General features: G+C 40.8%; 1 protein-coding gene and 1 long non-coding RNA gene across 2 annotated transcripts in view; one reads left to right on the top strand and one right to left on the bottom strand.

The window, feature by feature from the left end:
* LOC148126180 (uncharacterized) overlaps nucleotides 1–6,280 on the bottom strand; it is a 29,353-nt gene extending 23,073 nt beyond the window's left edge. Inside the window, exons 1-2 of the long non-coding RNA XR_015742926.1 lie at nucleotides 6,042–6,280; nucleotides 4,944–5,021 (exon numbers count right to left, since the gene is read on the bottom strand). This is a non-coding gene — a long non-coding RNA (uncharacterized LOC148126180). The remainder of the gene's footprint in view (nucleotides 1–4,943; nucleotides 5,022–6,041) is intronic.
* Nucleotides 6,281–6,350: 70 nt separating this feature from the next.
* The window catches only part of SNX7 (sorting nexin 7), a 57,231-nt gene continuing 49,049 nt past the window's right edge, over nucleotides 6,351–14,532 (top strand). The window contains exon 1 of the mRNA XM_026700333.2: nucleotides 6,351–6,655. Coding sequence (XP_026556118.1) covers nucleotides 6,449–6,655 — 207 coding nt within the window. The 5' untranslated portion in view covers nucleotides 6,351–6,448. The remainder of the gene's footprint in view (nucleotides 6,656–14,532) is intronic.

Genomic DNA, 14,532 nt, shown 5'->3' with positions numbered 1-14,532 from the left:
CTCTTGGGCTATAAATGCTCGTTATTGTTTTTTCTTCCCCTTTTCAATTCTTTCTCTGAAATCATTTGTACAGGAATAGCAAAAGCATCACAAAAATAAACATACAAATTGGTGATTTTTAAAACACTACAATTCACTCAATTGTTCCATCCAGATGTTAGGCAACATAACTTGTGATTATGTGAGATTCCATTGGTGTGGCCAATGAATAGCTAGGGAAACAATATCACGGACTATATTTTTGTTAAAATAAGAGCTTGGTGATTTTGTAAAGCATTTTCTTTAAATATGTAGCATTTTCTATATATTGTATTGTGACATATTTCCACCCACCCACCCCCCGCCAATTCTAACTTGGACTCCCAATCATAATTTCCCCATAAACCCTCTGGTGGCAGAGAGATGAATCTTTACATACTCCAATAGACTTAATTCCAGGTCAACTCAGTAGCATTTAAAAGATTGTTAGGCAGTAGAGTCTTTTAAACCATCTGCTTATTACTTGAAAGGGAAACCATCAGGAAAGACCAGGCCGATAGGAAGCCAGCAATGGTAAAGCATTCCTGTATGGTTGCCAAGTACACAATGCGGATGTACCCATGTGATCAAAGAACTGAGCTTGACAAAATCGTCAATTAAAACGTGATGGAATGTTGAAGGTTCTTGCCCTATCTGTGAAAGGGAAAAGAGTCACATGGAAGGAGCCTGACTTAACAACCTAAAAGTACATTTGCGCTGCTTTTATTGTCATCTGTGTTTGGAATAAAATAAGTGCTGGATTCGGTTCAAGTGTTCCCTTCTCTCTGATCTTTCCAGAGTGATATTATGGATCATATTTGGCAGAGCACTCAAAGTATGAGGCCAGTTACATCAAAAAACAACAATCCTGCCAGAAATACGAAGAAATAAATAACCCTACTCAGCACTAGCAGTTACATAAGTGCCACTGCTTTTAAAATGAATGTGCAATACTTGTGGGGAACTGGATAGCCTGTGCTGGCCATTATGATGATACTGTTATAAATTTAAACCTGATAGGACAGATGTTTGTTTATTCAAACATGCCAGAAAGCATAAGCTAAGGATGAGCTCTCCAGTGCTGGTTTTAAAATGTCAGGCATTCCCACAAAGCAAAAATCGGTGGTGTGTTGTGGTTTTTTTAAAAAAAAAATTAGCCCATCATACAGAACAGTGGTGGGATTCAAACTTTTTTTACTACCGGTTCTGTGGGTGTGGCTTGGTGGGCGTGGCAGGCAGTGGTGGGATTCAAATTTTTTTACTACTGGTTCTGTGGGTATGGCTTGGTAGGCAAGGCAAGGCAGGGAAAGCAGAGGTGATATCCAGCAGGTTCTGACCAGTTCTGAAGAACCGGTAGCGGCAATTTTGAGTAGTTTTGAGAACCAGTGGTAACCTTCCCCCAGGAGTGGGGACGGAATGGAGATTTTACAGTATTCTTCCCCTGCCCACCAAGTCATGCCCACAGAATCGGTAGTAAAAAATTTTGAATCCCACCACTGAGGGAAAGGATAGTGTAAACTCTCCATTCCGTCCCCACTCCTGAGGGAAGGTTACCACCAGTTCTCCGAACTACTCAAAATTTCTGCTACCAGTTCTCCAGAACTGGTCAGAACCTGCTGAATACCTCCTCTGATACAGAAACAGGGAAAGCAAGTCTTTAATGTGATAGTCTGACATGCTTGCCAAAAGCAGGCAGTGGCTAGGAAAATAATCTCCCTATCTGGTATCCGGAATGAACTACATGAAAAGATTACACAGAAATTAAAATAAAACCAAGACTTAATTGTATATGTTCATTTGTTGGATTTTTGTTGTTGCTGTTGTATTTATACACACACACCCCAAATTCAGTTTAAAAAAACCTCCTTGCAGTTTACATCCTAAAAACAAATTCTCAGAAACTTCAGAACAAATCAAGAAATATTATAAATCATGATGATTGTTTGTTTTGCTTTTCCTCCAAAAGCTGAAGACAGTAGCCATAGCATTTTTTCCTCCATTTGTCCTCCAGAATAGCAACTTTGTGAAATAGGTCAGAAGAGACAACAATAGCAACTTGTTTAAAGTCACCTGGTAAATTTGAGTGAGTGGATTTTAGGCTACATCTCCTGAACTTTAATTCAATCTTCTTACCATTGTATCATATGGGGTCACATAGATCAATGGTCACCAACCGGTGATCCGTGGCCCACTGGTGGTCCGCGAGAAAGTTTTGGTGGCCCGCAGAGAAATGTTACCCCAGAGCACCCCCCCCAAAGCAATTAATCCAGGCTGTGTGGGAACACAAGGCTGCGCCACCCACATGGCCTGCAGGAACCCTACCCACCCACTCACTCCTTATCTGGCAAACTTGCCTACTAAGTTGCTATTTTTCCTTTTTTTTCCCCGACCATCAGCTGTTCTGCTGTGCCAGGAGATTTAGATTAGCTAGAAAGCAGGAAATCAATGGATTTCTTGCTTTGTAGCTAATCTAAAAGCAGAGCTGAAGCTTTCTTAGGACTGAAGCTTCTATTTTCAGTGCAGACTCAGCTAGCAAATTGCAGGTAGATAGATCTCTAAGTGAATCTGTGATTTTGTGAGCAACTCAATCTGCCTGCCTATTCTGCCTGATTTGGGGTAAAAGTTGCTCTTTTTTCATAAAAAATTCAATATTTACTTTCATGGTGTGTTGTGAGTTAATTTTGTGAGTTTGCTTGCTAGCAAATTTTATGGGTTTGCTTGCAAGCAAATTTTATGTGACAGACTCAGGTAGCCAATGGCAGAAAGATAGATCTCTGAGTGAATCTGTGATTCTGTGAGCAACTGCCTGCCTGCTTTGCCTGATTTTGGGTAAAAGTTGTTGTTTTTTAATAAAAAATTCAATATTTACATAAATATTTATATTTACATACGAACCATGCCCAGTCAAATGACCACCAAACCACACCCACATATTAGGCCACACCCACAAAACCGATGGTTAAGAAATCTGAATTCCACCCGTCTCTCTGTTTGTGTGTGTGTGTGTGTGTGTGTGTGTGTGTGTGTGTGAGAGAGAGAGAGAGAGAGAGAGAGAGAGGGGTTAGATCTGATCTCTCTCTCTCTCTCTCTCTCCCACCAACATCAGCAAGCCACCATCAGTCAAAATTCATATTAGTGGTCCCCGGGATTTAAAATTATGAGTTTGGTGTTCCCTGAGGTCCAAAAATATCTATTCCAGATATTTTTTCCTACAGTGCAAGTAATTATTGTTTCATAACAAGGACAAATTAAACTGATTTGTCTACAATGGGAACACAAATGAAGATTCTGTTTCAACCCGACACCGATTGTATGGAATGAAATAGTAGGTAGATTATAAGAGATGAAAAAAATGTTGTAATAGCCAGCTAATACTCGGAGATCACAGGTACTCTGATAGAAGATTCTCTGTATGTCTCATCTAATCTCTCTTGTTCAGATCACACCCTTAGCTAAGCGTCTGAGGTTTTACGACTGAAATGGTTGTGAAGGAAATAGTTGCAGCCATTAACATCAATGTGAGGCATATTAAAAGAGCTGGAGTGGCACACTGAGTTTGGCACTTAAGGAAGAACAACCATTAAATAATATTAAAGCCTTTACTTGATTTGATTAGAGATTTTGCTGAAAACCATCGGGTGGGACTTGCAATATCGAAAGGAGTGCCTCATCCTTTAAAAAAAAAAATTAGTTTATTTTTCTTCATTACATTTCTATACTGCCCATCTCACCTAAGTATGTTCCTCTCTGTACCCTAAAAACAATCAGTGGAAGTCCTGCTTGGGTGGCCATAACATGCGGGACTAGGTAGCCTTTTTCAGTAACAGCCCGCACCCCTTACTAATGAGAAATGCCTCAGAATAGTTCTGCTTTCTTCTTGGACAAAGACTTAAACATTATTAACTTATCACATTAAGACGTATATGCTGCTGAGAAACTGCTTAACTATTTCAGTTTTGGTTTTTTTTGGTCATTTAAGTGCTATGGGTGAGTTTAATCTGGGGGTTTAAATGCATTGAAATCCTGAAGATGAAACTTTAAATATTTTGGCCACCTAATGAGAAGGAAGGACTCAGTGGAGAAGATCCTAATGCTGGGAAAGATTGAGGGCAATAAAAGAAAAGGATGACAGAGAATGAGGTGGCTGGATGGAGTCACTGGAGCAATAGGCATGAGCTTAAATGGGCTCCAGAAGACGGCAGAGGACAGGAAGGCCTGGAGGAACGTTGTCCATGGGGTTGTGAACTAAGAACAACAAAATGCATTGCAAACTGACCTGGGAGAACTTGGTTTGAATTTGATGAAGCAAAGATTTTAAAAAATATTATTGTGGAAATTTGATGCAAAATGCCAATACGTAAGGAAGAGATTGGTAGACAAATCAACAAGCGTCTCTTTATTGAAACCCTATGTTAAACACTAGGTGGAACTACATCTGAAGCTACCTATATAGGTAGTCCTTGACTTACGATCACAATTACGCCCAATATTTCTGTTGCTATTGGAAACAGTTTTTAAGTGAATTTTGCCCCATTTTACGACCTTTCTTGTCACAGTTAAGTGAATCACTGCAGTTGTTCAATTAGTAACACTGTTGTGACATCTGGCTCTCCCATTGACTTTGCTCATCAGATGGTTGCAAAAACTGATCACATGACCCCGGGACACTGCAGTCGTCATAAATATGAGTCAGTTGCCAAGTGTTTGAATTTTGGTCATGTGACCGTGGGGATGCTGTGTGAAAACTGGTCACAAGTCACCCTTTTCAGTGTTGTTGTATCTTTGAATGGTCACTAAAAGAATTGTTAAGTTGAGGACGCTCTATACCACAATATTCTCGCTGCACACCTAAGCATGGGAGCTCCTGAGTTGGCTTATTTTGCTTTGGCGAGCAAAGTTGTACCTGTTCAACGTTTTCGACCTACCGGCATCATTTTCAAGGGATTACTCTGAATTGCTCTTCAAGCCAGGTACAGGTAGTCCTCGACAACTGACCAAAATTTCTGTAGTTAAGAGAAATATTTGTTAAGTGTCTCATTTTATGACCCTTCTTGCTACAGAAACCACAGAGTGAGTACACAGAAGGCATGATAGCAGTCTTCCAATATTTGAGGGGCTGCCACAGAGAGGAGGGGGTCAAGCTATTTTCTAAAGCGCCTGTACACCAGACAAGGAATAATGGATGGAAACTGAACAAGGAGAGATTTAACCTGGAAACGAGGAGAAACTTTTTGACACTGAGAACAATCAACCAATGGAACAGCTTGCCCTCAGAAGTTATGGGAGAGCCATCACTTGAGACCCTCAAGAAGAGATTGGACTGCCATTTGTCAGAAATAGTGTAGGGTCTCCCACTTGGGCGGGGGGTTGGACTAGATGACTTACAAGGTCCCTTCCAACTCTGATTATCTGTTATCTGTAATCCTTGATTTACAACAGTTAGTGACCATCATTTTTCACACTCATGACTGTTGCAGCAGCCCCAATGATAACATGATTTACATTTGGGCTGCTTGACAACCGACTCACATCTACCATAGTGGCAGCTTCCCGGGGTCGTGTCATGCCCTTTTGCGACCTTTTGAGAAGCAAAGTCAATAGGGAAACCAGATTCCCTTAACAAACCATGTTACTAATTTAAGAACTGCAGTGATTCACTTAACAAAGGTGGCAAGAAAAGTCGTAAAATGGGGCAAAGCTCACTAAGTGATAAATGTCTCACTCAGCAACATAAATTCAGGGCTCAATTGTGGTCTGAAATGGAGGACTCCAAATGCCTCCTCATACACACACACACAAGAGCGCAAAGTCAATGGGGAAACCATTCACTTAACAAATCGTGTTACTAATTCCAAGAACTGCAGTGATTCGCTTAAGAAACGGGGCAAGAAAATGGGGCAAAGTTCACATGATAAATTTTTCACTTAACAACATAAACTTGGGGCTCAATTGTGGTCCTAAATTGAGGACTATCTATATGTCCAAATGCCTCCCCATCCCTCCCCTACACACATCCCCCGCACCTGTTGCAAGGCTTGCCCGAGGGAGGAACTGAGGCAGCCTTAGTAGCCGAGAGCTGTTTCGGGGGGCGGAGGGGGCGTCTGCTCTCCTCCCCTCTCCTGCCTTTCATATCCCCAGGATGGAGGTGGAGAGAGGAACAGCAGCTATATTAAATCTAGGCACCCAAACCAAGGCCGGGGTCGCCCAGGCGGACTCCCCGCTCGCCGCCTTTCCTCCGTCCCTCTCCGCCCCTGCGCAGTGCGAGCAAAGGGGCGGCCGAGAGCTCCGTTGACCAATTACCGTGCCGGAGAGGAGGAGCGCAAACCCGGGATGGTCCGCCTCCCAAGCAGGGCGCCCCGGCGCGCATACACACATACACGCGCACAGAGAGAGAGAGAGAGAGAGCGAGCGAGAGAGAAGCCGGGGAAGGATGGAGGGTGAGCGGGGCGCTTCGCAGTCGCCGCGGCCGGTCTCCTCCCCTCCCCCTGGCGGCCAGGCCACGGCAGCTCCGACCCTCGCCGAACCGCCAGCGCCCCTCGCGGAATCAGCGCGGCCGCCGCCGCCACCTCAGCTGCCTCCCTGCTCCCCGGAGCTGCTGGAGTTCGACGACGACGAGGACCTGGAAGTGTTCAGCAAGGTACAGGCGCACCTACAGGGGGAGCCTCTGCCGGCTGCTCCCGGCGAGCCCGGCGGCCCTCCGCTTTCCCCGTTGGGGCGCTGCGGGCGTTATAAGGGCGGGTTCACTTCGCCGTATGAAAAGAGAGAGAGAGAGAGAGGCACCTCTCGCTGTCCCGCTTTCCTTCCATTCACACCAGCCCCGGGAGACTCGGAAGTGTCGTGCAGCTTGTAGAAAGTCGTCCGTCCCTCGTCCCCCACCCCCCACGCCCCTGCCCTTTACTTTCTAGCTGCGCTTAAACCCGCTTGTCCCGCTTGCGCTTGTGGCGGCCACATCCAAGGCTAGGGAAGAGAAGGGACTTAGCGGGGGGAAGTTTTCCCCGGGCCAGAAGTTTGCAAAAACACGGCTCGGAGCGCCTGCCCTGACAAGCTCTCGGAGGAAAACCACCTTTCATGGGGCAGCAAGCACAGGAGGATGGGATAATAGATAGTGGACAGCCGAGCCCTGGCGTTGAGTCTGGGGCTGCGTGAAGGGCTTCCAAGTTGCCCAGAAGAAGCGGGACAAGTTGGAAGGGATTTGGGATAAGGGGGCGGCCTCTTTAAGAATGTCTTCCCCCTTTCAGAATAGCACTAGTAGTAGCGCTTAGACTTATAGTCCTTTATACTCACAGTCCTTTACAGCCCTTTCTAAGCGGTTTGCAGAGTCTACATTTTGCCCCCAACAATCCGGGTCCTCGTTTTACCGACCTCGGAAGGATGGAAGGCCTGAATCAACTTTAAGCCCCTCAGAATCGAACTCCTGGAGTGAGCAACGAGTTAGCCTGCGGTGCTATATTCTAATACTATATTCTAATCGCTGCCATCACAGCTCTTATATTGTTTCTGCCAGATATTGTTTGTGCAGCCCACAAAAAAATTCTGATCCCAAACAGTTTTCCATAAGGTAAAGCATTCTATCAGACTACGCTTCCCATTGTTCCCAACAAGTAATGCCGTTTTGGCCAGGGATAATGGGGATTGGGATCCATCACAGGTAAAGGGCAGCATTTCAGTGATCCAAGGTAAAAGGTGATTTCTGCCAAAGGCCTGATGTGGATATTGGCCTTGTTTCATATTTTGGCAGGCTGCAGTGGAATAAAATATTTGGGCCTCACTCTGCATAATATCTTGATGCTGTGTTTCCATGCTTGGCAGATTAGAGAGAGGGCCTGGGGATGAAGTAGGCTGGGTTTAATGGGTTGAGCTGAACATTTTGAGACTGTTACTGGAGGTAGCTAATGTCCCTTATTGCTTTTTTCTGAGAACAAGATTACCTTTGTAATGAGGCACAGTATAATAGGGGGAGAGAGCTTTAGTCTTGCTTTTGGCTCTGTAGTTCTGGCACTGCTCAGGAATTTGATCCGGATTTGTCCTTCACTGTTGCTACTGTGCCAGACAAGACAGGCTCCACAAATTACTATTTGTCTCACTGAGCAAGTCATAATTTCTGGTTACCAGTAGCCCTTGTTCTGGGGACAGAATAATACAGCAACGGAACAAATATCTGACATTGCAGGAATCTTTGTTGTAAGACAACAAAAGGAGAGTATCCTTTGTTTTGAAATGAAAGTTGACATAACAAAAAATTGCCTTGTCTGCTTTCCTCATGTTGTGCTGAGCTTTAGGAGAAACAGAAGTTTTCTCTGGCTGATTTTGCCTGTTCTGAAGCCCAGGACAATGACACCAAATTTGCTTTTCCTCCTGCTAGGACTGGCAAATAGAATTGAGGAGAATTAAGGGAAGTTTGCCTTTGCCAAGATTGCTGGAGCTTTTGCTTCCATCCTACTTCTTATAGGGGATATCTCAAAAACTTTGAAGCCACTCATCCAGAGGTCTCCAAACTTGGCAACTTTAAAAAGACTTGTGGACTTCAAGTCCCAGTTGGCTGGAGAATTCTGGGATTGAAAGTCCACAAGTCTTAAAGTTGCCAAGTTTGGGGACCCCCTGCACTCACCCATAAAAGTAATCATGTATTGAAATGGACCTAGCAATTCTCAAAAGTTTTCTAATGAGAAAGAGGTTCCTGTTTTTCTACTTTTGAGTGCTTCAGAATTTCTTTCAGAGTTCTCTTTACGGTGCTTTTGAGCTTTCTGCTTGGAGTAGGGATGGGGTTGCTATATCATTATTTTGCCACATATCCTCCTGAAGCCTTTCTGATTGGCTTTCATTTCCAATCTGGAAGAAGAGAGTGGGTTCACAGAAAGAGTTCTTTTATAATGCTTTCCCTTGGAATTTAATGGAAGGTTTGGAAACAAGGAACGAGTGCAGGCATCTGAAGAGATAATTGTATCATGAAAAACAGGACTTCCACAAACACTATCTAGTCATCAAACACTCCTTGGCTATCTAGTGCAGGTATAACATGTATCTTTGAATTTTCTTCTCTTCTGAAATAATTTCAAAAGCAAATTCTCTTTCAACAGATTGACTGAGAATTAGTTGGGGAAAATCAGGACTTGGGGAGTTTTGTTGTTTTGTAATATTGCCTGAGTTACATTACTTGGAAGGAGAAGGGATGCAGGGCCAATTTAGTTCCTCTTTTTCTCTCAAGGTGGTTAGCATTCTGCAGCTGCTTATTAGGAAACCAGTCATAATTGAAACTGAAAGTTGCACGTAACTTAAATAATTCTCTAGTTCTACTACTAAATGTTCTCCGCTACCAAAAAGAATTGGCCACCAATTCACAGGAATCTTCTTTGCTGTTTTCTCACAAATCTATTCCTTATCAGTTGAAAAATCAGGCAAGTTACTACAGGTGCTTTCCGTGTGGCTGATGCATTGCATTAGCAGAAGTGTGAAAAAACTAGTCAAGCTGGTGAAACAATGTTGTTTGTATCTGGGGTTGAATTTTGCAAGTTGTGTCACCTTAGCCATAAGTTTTCAAATTTTTTGTCATACGTTGTGTACTTTATACACATACAGCCTCTCTCAGGATTGTGCAAAGCAGATATACTCAGTATGACTGTTCATCCTGCACCTCTAGAGAATGTCAAGGATGAGCAGATCAGATGTTACAAACCTTCAGAAGATCCATTGTCTACATTAATAACCTTTTGCCCACATGCAGGGAAAGAAACAGCTGCAGTTGTTGGTTCTTAATTCCTCTTATGGTTGATTATGAACAAGTGCCATTCTGTTGGGGTCAACTCTTCATGACCACATACATCAAGGGTCTTCAAACTTGGCAAGTTTAAGACTTGTGGACTTCAACTCCCAGAATAATTGAGCTAACATGACTGGAGGAGGAATTCTGGGAGTTGAAGTCCACAAGTCTTAAAGCTGTCAAGTTTGAAGACCCCTGACATACATAGATTTTCTCCATGACAATATGCCTTTAACCTGGTCTTTCAGGTCTTCCAATGTTGCATCTATAACCTCTGAAATTGAATCTATCCATCTTGCTGCTGTCATTGTCTTTTTTCTCTTTCGTTCATCTTTCCCAGAAGTAAAGCCTTCTCTAGAGAAGTTACTTCTCATTCATAGTATAACTTAACTCATGTATGCTTTAGGATAGTAATAAAAAGGTCACATCACAAATGCAAGGAATCGGTTCAAAAGTAGCACTCTGAGTGGTTTATACATTCAATCCTAGAAATAATCTACTAAAAATAAGCTCCACCATGGTAAATGAAATTTAATCTGATTTTGATACCACAATTTGAGCATTACTGTTATATATTCTTTGCTTTCGCTCAAGCTTTGATCTCCAGGGCAAATAGGAATTTTTGAAAAAAGAAATGAGTGTAATAGTTTGTGCATTTGAACCTTTGATCAAAATACCAAGAGCCTTGATGCTAAGCAGGTCCAAGACATGGTTTAACTTCAGTTTATTTACTATCTATAGTTTTAGTTTATTATTCTTTCTTATGCTAGCAAATAAGGTACAGTGTGGAAAACCTGAGGAAATGGAGATCAAATGCCTGAAGAAAAATATTTTATATATTTGCCAAAAGACCATTGGATAGATTATTGCTTGGTTCAAAGAAGCCAAGATGATGTTAAGTCTTGGGCTAAGATATTGTTTAAGTTTCTTAATTTTTCCAATAAACATGATCCCAAATATTGCTTTTTCTTCTTGATTTAGCACATTGCTATTAAACAACACATTTATTCATTTATTCAATCCATTAAACCAAAAAGTACGAGGTAGCATGATGGTCATTATCAAAGAAGCAATCTGTGGTTCAACAGAAAAATAGGAAATGAGACAATAGTGAAGGCTTCGAAAGTAGAGTCTAATAATTATAACCAAAGCCAGAGTTATGTGGTACAATAAACTTGAACAAAGGCAAATACTAAAAATAAGAGCTATTTCTGATGCAAGAAGGTCTATAGATAACTGGGATAATGAATCCATAATTCTCCAGATCTATCTAAATTGAAACTCAAAGAAGCCACAGCCAGCATGACAATTGAAAATAATGGTGGGAGCTGTAGGTCAGCAATATCTGGAAGACCACAAGTCATTAATACAGCACTTGTAATCTATCAGGAACCACGATTGGATGTGTGAGGATTTACTAATTAGATGGTGATAATCTTAAATTATTTCCACGATAGCTCTGTAATGTAAAACTTTTCTATGCTATAACATTGTTAATAGTCACTGGTTTGAAGTTAGATGCTTATCAGGGCAAATATTAAACTCTAATGTGTTTTCCTAAAAATTAAGGGAAATAACATTCATAGAGTAGCTGTACAAAACGACATATATTTTTTCATTCCTGAAACACTGTGCATGACAAAAATTTATGGAATGAACAATCTAAACATCAGCATCTTAGAGATTAGTACTAGATTTGCTATTGAATATGATCCTAAAAGGCATTAATAAATCATTTATGATTTGTACATCTCCTAATGTTTAAAAATAAACTCAGTTAATCAGGAAATACTCCCATTCTGTGTACAGGATCATCTTCATTTTTTCTTCTGTTTTCCTCCAGTAAACTCTAAAAGTGAATATTTTTATCTTTGGGTGTAGTATATATATATATAAGGTTATTTAACCTTAGATATTTGTCAATTGTTTCTTGATTGGACTTTGGCAAGACAAGTGGGGTAACGTTTATTCATATCGTCTGAAGGGATAACCCGACCTATTCTCCCTTCCCTATTCTCTTTTCCGTTGCCAACTTCTCATCACCTTACCCAAATTTATTACTATTTCCAACCCAGTGGGAATTTATTACTATTCCCAGTGCATAAATGTTGATGATGTCAACACCCAGGTATCTATTAAGCTATGGGAAAATGGAAAAAGAACTATCAGGTTGAAATTGCAGTAGATTTAAGAGGGGACTATATTCTCATGTTGACACAGGGCAATCAATTGCTTCAAGTGATCTTTTTCTAATATGTAGTAAAGATCTTTATCTAGCTGGACTTCTGCCAAGTTTGAATTGAGGACAGTCACACAACATGTTGAAGTACAAATTACCCAATCTCACTTTCATTTAAGCTTATTATAGGGTGTTGTACGAACAAATCCTGGTGATTTGGAGGGGATCACTATATCTCAAATATATTTATATGGCTTGGAAAGATAGGTAGCACAGGGCATTGAAAGGGCACCGGAATCCAAAATATCTGGGGATAAACATACTGCCTCTGCTGTAAAATTACCCATATTATCAATGTGCATAAGAAACAATTCATGTTTGTTTGTTAAATTTATACCCTGCCCGTCTTAACGACTGCATTCTTGCTTAATATTGCTTAAGATGGGTGGCTATATAAATCTTTATAATAAATCAGCGTTTCTATTTATGAGTCACTCTATGTGAACCAGGAAACAGTCCAACAAATGTGAATCCAGTAAAATCTCAATGGGACTGGAAAATTAACACAAGAGTGGAATCTGCCCAAACCTCCATGAAAGCTAGAGATCAGTTCCTAAAAACCTCATTTTGGACTGGTGCCTTTTGGAATCTGTCTTCCTTGTTTGGAAACAGATAAATGTAGAAAAACTGTAGATGAAGATTTTGTTTAAATATTGCAGGAATATTGGGTTGCTGTGGGGAATCTTTGGGTTTGTTTTTCCTCTTTTCATAAAGTTTATTTAGAAAAAAGGGGAAACACTTCCTAAAAACTGTCCAGGCACTAATCTAGGAGGAGGTTATTGAATGCAGGGAAATGAGTGAAAGCGAGGGTGCTGTTTTCATTTGTGTTAATGTTTTACTGCAGAAGGTTCTGTTATTGATTGTTTGGGATTATTGTTTCATAAAGAACTTCATGCTCCTTCAGGAAGGAAAAAATGTGAAAGTCAGGTGGGATTTCTGATGACTGTAGAAACACTTCCACCATGCTTTCTTGGCAACAATATGGAGATGATTTGCAATTCCCTTCTTTGGGACTTTTTTTTAAAATTTCCCAGTCTTTCTTACAGTCAAGGGTTTTTCCTAACCATTCACTGACCAGATCCCATCTTGCATTATTTTCTGAGATCAGATGGCCTCCCACCTGCTATGACTGATTCAGAAAAACAAAATACTACTAATAATAGCAATAATAACCCCAACAACAATTTTGACCCACTATTTGCCCGCTAAAATTTATTTTTTTGGTGGGGATATAGAAACAAAACACCATCTAGTGTTTTGGAAAGTGGCATTGAGATCTCTGAGGATTTGGTAGAAAAAGAAAGTTTGGAACAAGGGAAAAAGTAATCACAAATATTCTGCTCTCCATTTTCTGATATTCTGGTTTAGCTTTTAGGAATAATTTTATGTTATATTTAGTGAATGGTGAGTCCTGGAATGAGGGATTTCATTTTTTTTCTCATAGAGACAATAGGGTGGGGAAAATAAATGCTTTAGTTCATAATGATTTATTCAGGCATTTGGAATTCATATATTAAATCACCGCAGTCCAAGATTCGCCTTCGTTTAGAGCTCTTCAGCTTATTTTACAGTTAAGTACCTACACTTTCTCAGATCAGTTTGCCAGCTCTCCAATCATCTGAGTGTTTAGTTCCAAGCCTTCGTGAATACAGCTTGCTTACTTCATTAACTCCAAAAATGTTAGAAAACAAAGCCTTGAAAGACCGCTTCAGATGCTTGTATCGCTTATTTTAAAGACAGCTTATTGTTGTCTCCGGATTTTGCAAACATTAATAGAAGTGTTCCTGCAAAATCAATATTAATAGGAAGGAAATTCCCTTGTTGTTGTACTGCTCCATGTTTTCATCTGCAAAGTTTGCTGCCTAACCAAAATATTATTTTCTTAGCACACAAATACCTGGAAACAAATTGACTTCATATATCATTCCTTGCTGCTTGCTCAGTGGAAATAAAATAGCTCTCCAAGTAGTGAAAAATGAGAATCTTAAAACTGTCAAGTTTAATAATCCAGATTATTACTCAAAATATAAACTCGAAGTACGTACATTTTAGAAAATGCTTGGCTGTGTGGCATAAAGATGCCCCTAGAGCACAAAAACTTTGAATGAAGTATTAGAAGACGATAATGTGGGGAATATCATGTTCCTGTTGTACATGAAAGTTGGGACTCATATTCTTAAAACTTTTCTGTACTGTATCTAAGGAAAAAAAATATGTTTCTAGTTGCATCAGATTACTTTCCTTGAAATCAGTTCAAGGTAATTAGCCCAATGACCTCCTGGGAGCTAGTGTTGTGTAGTGTAGTCAAAGGGTGTGAGGTATGAGAAGATCAGGTCCCAGTTCATGCCTCTTAGACAATCCACATTCTTTCAGTCTTAAACGTTCATCTCCAAGATATGAAAATACAATAACATGCTAACAATAGCAATAGCACTTGCTTTCGCTTTTAAACTTATATACCGCTTTACAGTGTTTTATAGCCCTCTCTAAGTGTTTAGAGAGTCAGCATATTGTCCCC

This window comes from Pseudonaja textilis, chromosome 3 (assembly GCF_049901715.1).
Source record: "Pseudonaja textilis isolate UNSWEBS1 chromosome 3, rPseTex1.2, whole genome shotgun sequence".
Taxonomy (NCBI): Eukaryota; Metazoa; Chordata; class Lepidosauria; order Squamata; family Elapidae; genus Pseudonaja; species Pseudonaja textilis.
This window is presented reverse-complemented; position numbering and strand designations above follow the sequence as displayed.